This window comes from Quercus robur, chromosome 5 (genome assembly GCF_932294415.1).
Source record: "Quercus robur chromosome 5, dhQueRobu3.1, whole genome shotgun sequence".
Classification (NCBI taxonomy): Eukaryota; Viridiplantae; Streptophyta; class Magnoliopsida; order Fagales; family Fagaceae; genus Quercus; species Quercus robur.
The window spans coordinates 44,899,828-44,906,907 of record NC_065538.1 but is presented as its reverse complement, the minus strand read 5'-3'; the positions used below and the strand labels follow the sequence as shown (position 1 = coordinate 44,906,907).

Genomic DNA, 7,080 nt, shown 5'->3' with positions numbered 1-7,080 from the left:
GGAACTTTACCTGGCCTTTACCTTGGGGTAACGGGCCGACGATGTCCATTCCCCATTGTGCGAACGGCCATGGAGAAGCTATAGTCGTCAATCTCTCTGCTGGAAGCCGTTGCACATTCCCATATCGCTGGCACTTGTCGCATCTCTTGACGATCTCAGCTGCGTCTACCTGCATGGTTGGCCAAAAATATCCTATTCGAATTACTTTGTTTGCCAGGGATCTGGGGCCAGCGTGATCGCCGCAAATTCCTCCATGGATTTCTTCTAGGATGTATCTAGCTTCTTCTTCGTTGACACACTTCAAGTAAGGCATAGAGAACCCTCTCTTGTATAAGGCGTCATTAAGGATCGTGAACCTGGCTGCCCTTTTCTTGATCTTTTAGCTTCCTCCGTGCTAAGAGGGAGGTGCCCGTCCTGGAGATAGGATATTATGGGCATCATCCAGCTGTCTATGCCCTGGATGGTGAATGTCGCAATTTCTTCAATGCTGGGGTGTTTTTGGACCTCTATTGCCAGATCTGTGACAAGTTTCCCTTCTTCTGATGAAGCTAGTTTTGAGACTTCGTCAGCCCCCATGTTCTGACTCCTTGGGATCTGCATGAACTCCACTACATCAAACTCCTGAGTCAGATGTTTTGTCAGCTTGAGGTATTTCTGCATCCTTTCTTCCTTTGCTTCGTATTCTCCCCTGATCTTTCCAATCACTAGCTTTGAGTCACTTTGAATCAACAAGTTTTTAGCACCGAGTGCCCTTCCAAGCCTCAGTCCCGTCAGTATCCCCTCGTATTCAGCTTCGTTGTTGGTGGCCGGGAATCTTAATTGGACCCCGTATTTCAGCACTTCTCCGTCGGGGGTGGTTATGACGACCCCTACTCCCCCCTTCCTCTGAGCTGACGAACCATCAGTTTGTATTGTCCATCTGTCCACCTCGTTGGTAATCATGTCTTCGTCTGGAAGAGTGAACTCTGTGATGAAGTCTGCCAGTGCTTGCGCCTTGATCGCCGTTCTAGGATGGTATTCAATATCAAATTAACTAAGTTCAATCGCCCACTGGACCATTCTTCCTGCAGCTTCGGGCTTGTTCATTGATTTCTTGATTGGTTGGTCCGTCATTACGAGAATGGGATTGGCCTGGAAGTATTGCCTTAATTTGCGCGAAGCCACTATCAGCGCGAACGCGATCTTCTCGATCTTTGGGTACCTAGACTCAGCTCCTTGGAAAGCTTGGCTGACGTAGTAAACCGGTAGCTGTTTATTGCTGTCTTCTCTGATCAGGGCTGCACTTACTGCCGAGGCTGACACTGCCAGGTATAAGTATAGGTTTTCTCCTTCTTTGGACGGGCTTAGAAATGGTGGGCTGCTCAAATAACGCTTTAGTTCTTGAAATGCAGCTTCGCATTCGTCGGTCCAGGTAAAGGCCTGCTTCAGAGTCTTAAAAAAGGGCGGGCATTTGTCTGTAGCCCTAGAAACAAACCTGTTCAAAGCTGCAATTCTTCCTGTGAGTTTTTGAACCTCCTTGACGGTCCTGGGGGACGTCATGTCGATGATGGCTTGCACTTTTTCTGGGTTTGCTTCTATTCCTTTTTGGGACACCATGAATCCCAGGAATTTTCCCGAAGCAACCCCAAAGACACACTTACTTGGATTCAATCTCATCTGGTGTGCTTTGAGGGTTGTAAATGTCTCCTTCAGGCCGTCCAGGTGTGCGAGCTCTTCTTTGCTCTTGACGAGCATATCGTCCACGTACACTTCCATGTTCCTGCCAATTTGTTGGTTGAACATTTTGTTCACCAACCTCTGGTACGTAGCCCCGGCATTCTTCAGCCCAAATGGCATCACCCTGTAACAGTAGAGTCCTTGACTTGTGACGAAGGCGGTCTTCTCCTAGTCTTCTTCAGCCATCCTTATTTGGTTGTATCCTGAGAAGGCGTCCATGAATGTCAGTAATTTGTGTCCGGCTGTGGAGTCCACGAGCTGGTCTATCCTGGGCAGGGGGAAGCTGTCCTTTGGGCATGCCTTGTTCAAGTCGGTGAAGTCTACGCACATCCTCCATTTCCCGTTTGCTTTCTTCACCAGGACTACATTTGCCAGCCATTCAGGATAATATACCTCCCGGATGAACCCTGCCATCAGGAGTTTGGTAACTTCCTCTGCAACTGCCTGGTCTCGTTCTGGAGCGAAGGTTCTTTGTTGTTGCTGGATGGGTTTCCGTTTTGGGTCCACATTCAACTTATGCTGGATGACTTCTGGGGATATGCCCGGCATGTCCTCGTGACTCCATGCGAAGACGTCCAGATTCTCTTTGAGGAACTTTATAAGTTTTGTTCTCATCTCGGGGCTCAACGTCGTTCCTATCTTAGTTGTCTTGTTCGCCTCTCCTTCTACCAACTCCACCGTCTCCAGGGCCTCTATCCTGTCTTCTTCCTTCTCCTCAATCATCCACGTATGGTTCTCCTTCCCAGCCAGGACGGCCTGGTAGCATTCTCTTGCCAGGACTTGATCTCCTTTCACCTCACCGACACCATTATCTGTTGGGAATTTTACCTTCAAACAGTAAGTTGACGTTGCCGTCTTCCACTTATTGAGCGTGGGTCTTCCAACGATGACATTGTAAGATGAGGGACAATCCACTACCAGGAAATCTACTTGCCGAGTCAACTGCACTGGGTGGGTCCCCGCCGTCATCGTCAATGTCACTATACCCCGGGGGTAGACCCTGTCTCCACTGAAGCTGACGAGTGGAGAGTCAAAAGGGCGCAGTCTTTTTGGATCTAGTCTCAGCTGCTGGAAGGCTGGGAGGTAGATGATGTCCGCAGAGCTGCCATTATCGACGAGGATCCTTTTGGTATTGAACCCTTCTATATTTAACATTATGACCAAGGGATCGTTGTGGGGTTACTTCACTCCTATGGCATCTCCCTCATTGAAAGACATGTCTTCGTATGTTCGTCGGTGCTTGGACGGGGGTACAGTGTGGACGCTGTTAACTTGTCTCTGGTATGCCTTTTTGAGTGACTTAAACGACCCTCCTGAGAACGGCCCTCCTGTGATCGTGTTGATCTCGCCGATCACCTTGTTTGGAGGATGGGATGGACGATCGTCACCCCGAGAGAATGATTCGTGCTGGGTTTTATCGTCGTTTCTGGACTTGCTATATTCTCCTTTCTTCACATATTTCTGTAACTTCCCTTTCCGTATTAACTCCTCTATCTGCTCCTTCAGGTCCCTGCAATCTTCCGTGTTGTGGCCGTGATCCTTGTGGAACCGACAGTACTTGTTCTTGTCGCGGACATTAGGGGATGAGTGCAATGGTCTGGGCCATTTGAGATAATGCTCGTCCTTGATTTGCGTGAAAATCTTTTCAACAGGCATGACCGGAGGAGTAAATCTTACCGTCCGAGGATTTTTATCATCTTTCCTCCTATTCCCGTCGTTGTTTCGACGATCTGGTCAATCTCTCTTCTGCCCCCTGCGATCGTCTTCCCTCTTTGCCTTGTCACCTGGCTTCTCGGTATCCTTTATGACAGCTAAAGCGTCTTCAGCATTCATGTACTTCTGTGCCTTCAGGAACATTTCTGTCATCGTTTTTGGTGGATTCTTAGCGAGGGAGGCCACAAGATCTCTGGACCTCAGCCCTGCTTTGAAGGTCGTCAGCTGCACCTTGTCATCGGCTTTGTCCACCTCCAAAGTCTCCCGGGTGAATCGTTTGACATATAACCTCAGAGTTTCCTTCTCTCCCTGCTTTACGGTAAGCAAGTAGTCTACCGGCCTTTTTGGAAGTTGCCCCCCTATGAAATGGCGTAAGAAGGCACTGCGTAATTGCTCGAAGTTGTCTATGGACGAGGTCCGCAACTTCGTGAACCATTCTCTTGCAGCTCCTTTGAGAGTGGTTGGGAAGGAACGACACAGTATCTCGTCAGGTGGTTGTTGAAAACCCAGAGTCGTCTTAAAGGTGTTAAGATGATCCTGAGGGTCCTTGAGTCCGTCGAATGGCTCTAGTTGAGGTAAACGGAACTTTGACGGCACGGGGCATTCAAGTACCGCTGCGGTGAAGGGTGAATCCGTAGCCCTTACCATTTTGTCCACACTCCGATCCGTCTTCTCTTTGATGGCGCTCCTTAGTTCGTCCATCTCTTTCCTCATTTCTCGAAGAAGATCTGAGTTCTGTTCGTCCGGGGTAGCTGGCCTTTGGGGGGTACCTCTCCTGTGGCTATCCCCTTCTCCCTCCAGGTTACCCTTGGACCGGCTTTCGTCCTGTTGAACCTGTTGAACCTGCTAGAGTTGTAGCTTCATCTCCTGGTTTTGTTTGGTAAGTTCTTCAATGGTGGCTGCAAGGGCTTGAACTTGTTGGGCCAAGGCTGCTGAATCTGGGTTGGATTCCATCTGGATGTAGAGAATTAATGGAAACTACGTTTTCAAATATGAATTTGAAAACTCGTTCCCCACAGACGGCGCTAAACTGATGAAACACAAACTCGTCAGTAAGAATGGGCAGATGGAATCCCTTGCGGTGTGTGAGGGTATGCTCGATGAGGGTCACCGGTGTGGTGCCTACCACAACGTCTCCGATGCCAAAGTTAGGATAATGACCAAACAAAGTAAAGAATCAGAATATGCTCTCAAAGTGTCAGTGTATATCCGTACCTTCTATTGACTGTATGAGAGCTTTATACCTGCGGCCTTAGGGGCTAGCCGTTGGGGTTGTTAATGCTTTCTCAAGTAACGCCTCTGGTCCAGTAATGAGACTTTTAAGAAGTTCCTAACGGTCTGCTTGGTTGATTTCGTAACTGCTCAGGTCATTGATTGACTGCATTAAATGACTCCCTGCCTTCGTCAGTGATGATAGCTTTCTTCGTTGTTCCTGATGACTTCATCAAGGATGCTTCCTTCGTCATTAATGTTATCTTCGTCAGTGGGATGTAGCATCGTCATTCCCATCAGCCATAGTTTGATACGTTGCCTCAGCTGAGCTTCTGAAAACTATATTCTGCTTCTTTGACCTCCATGATATTAAAGAATTAACGAGATAAACACAGTGACCAATTAATGACCTTAATGTATTTGGGCATCCAATTCAATCTGCATCACAAAATGCTTTCAACTGTAATTCAAATTTGCTAGAAAGAGACGACCCTTGTCAGGTAACCCTTTAACATTTTTCATTATCCTATGAGTAGCCTTGAGATGCGATTCCATAGGATTACATAATCTATTAAAAATAAATAAAATTAAATGACATGACGCTCTATTTACTCTCCATAGGTTTACACTCAATTTACATACACAAATTATTCTAAAACTATCACGACCAAAACCCGAGCCACATAAACATAATATAAGGTGAATGTCATACCTTGATGTAATATAAGACTCTTAGAATACTTTTTATAAAACACTAATTTTCTTGACCAAAGCCAGAATTCGTTTAGGAGAATATAAAGAGGTCATTCAAATACTTGGATATATGAAAAAGAGCTTTCAAGGAGTAAGTTCCTCTTAAAAATTGTTTGGAATGACGAAAGAAATTAAGGAACATCTAGTAATATAATTTCCAACAGCATTACATCTGCAGAATTCCAATTCTTGGATTGGAAATGGGAAAGTCTTATGGGAGGACACCAAGCCCATCATAGGGTGTTTTTCTTTTTCCTTCTTCCAAATGACCCTTTATAGGGTTTGAAAGTGATAAAAAAATGGACCACCTATGCGTGTCATGCATAAATTCGAATTCAAATGCATCTTTCACTACTCTCTCTTTCTCGTCAATTTTTTCTGTGCCAAAGATGTAGTTTTTTTTAGTATGTTTCGTCTTCAAAATTTCAACGACTGTACTATATTATATTTGGCTTTCATGTGCACTAAAATCATGCATTTAATTGTAGCATGTTGTGTATTTACTGCTTGCATGTTCGCATTTAGTTACTGCTGTTGGCGCGATTTTAGCTTAGACACGCATACCTATTTCCTGTTTGCATTAGATTAATATCAACATTTATTGTTTTCATGTGCGAGTTCAACATTTAAGGAATCTTGTTCAGAATTTTCCCTTTAGTGTTAGAGTGAGTTCTAAATGCAGGGGTTAGATTCGTGCAAGTCCAAATTGTTGCTCTGCTTAGTTTAGTGCAGAATTGAGTTTGGATTATTATTGACAATGACTCTAAAAAGGTATATTTGTCTTGAGTCAGACAATAAACAACATGGAATTACTTTTGAAACCATCGTTACTCTTTATTTTCTTCGCTATAAGTCTACTGTGACGTAGTCATCTGAGACCATAGTATAGATATTGATATTATACAAACCCTACAATCCCAACCTGCCTCTATCAGTTTAGTTGTTCATTACCCAAGTTCCCTAAAAACCCGTCAATTATAGTATAATCTCTGTTTCTTTTTTTTTTTTTTTCTTTTTTTTAAATAAATAATGATAAACTTTATTAAGAAGAGACAGAACAGTAACCAAGAAAAACTGCTCATCAATATCAACAAGAGTCCAAAGAGGGACACATACTTGATAAGTTGGAATAGAGTAAAGAGACCAAGGAGAAGTTGCCTATAAAAATAGAGTAACAAGGATGTTACAAATTTTACTACATAGTTTTTTATAAACTTGTAATTATCTAATGAAAAGATCTAGCTACATCTGTGTTACACTCAAAGAATTAGTCCGCTAGTAGTGACAATTGATATTTTTTTTAATTGTTAATAAAAACTGGATCAACCTAATATATGTCAGATGTAGCATTTAACATATATACACTCACACTACACACTCAATTAATATCCAATCAATCTAGATTGTCTCAATATTTTTATTTTTATTTTTGAGAGAATAGGGCATGACAAAATTGATTTATCATCACTCACAAATAAGTAATTTAAACACTTATTTATTATGATTTGAAATCCACAATAAAAAATTCACTGTCACTCTAAAACTCTAAATACCATGTAAAATAAATTGCAGTATATCTTTTAAAATTTATTGTAGAAACATGACTTCTAATTATGTTGCAATACATTACACAATTAACTCGTGCTCTCTTTGCATTATAACTTTTTTTTTTTTTAGTTTCAATCT

General features: G+C 43.3%; 1 protein-coding gene across 1 annotated transcript; it reads right to left on the bottom strand.

The window, feature by feature from the left end:
• Nucleotides 1–300: 300 nt before the first annotated feature.
• Nucleotides 301–1,539, bottom strand: LOC126728233 (uncharacterized). Its single transcript, XM_050434095.1, has 2 exons — nt 1,052–1,539; nt 301–1,006 (listed from the first exon to the last, which is right to left on the bottom strand). The coding sequence occupies exons 1-2, from the start codon at nt 1,537–1,539 to the stop codon at nt 301–303; spliced, it is 1,194 nt and encodes a 397-aa protein (XP_050290052.1).
• Between the last annotated feature and the right edge of the window lie 5,541 nt (nt 1,540–7,080).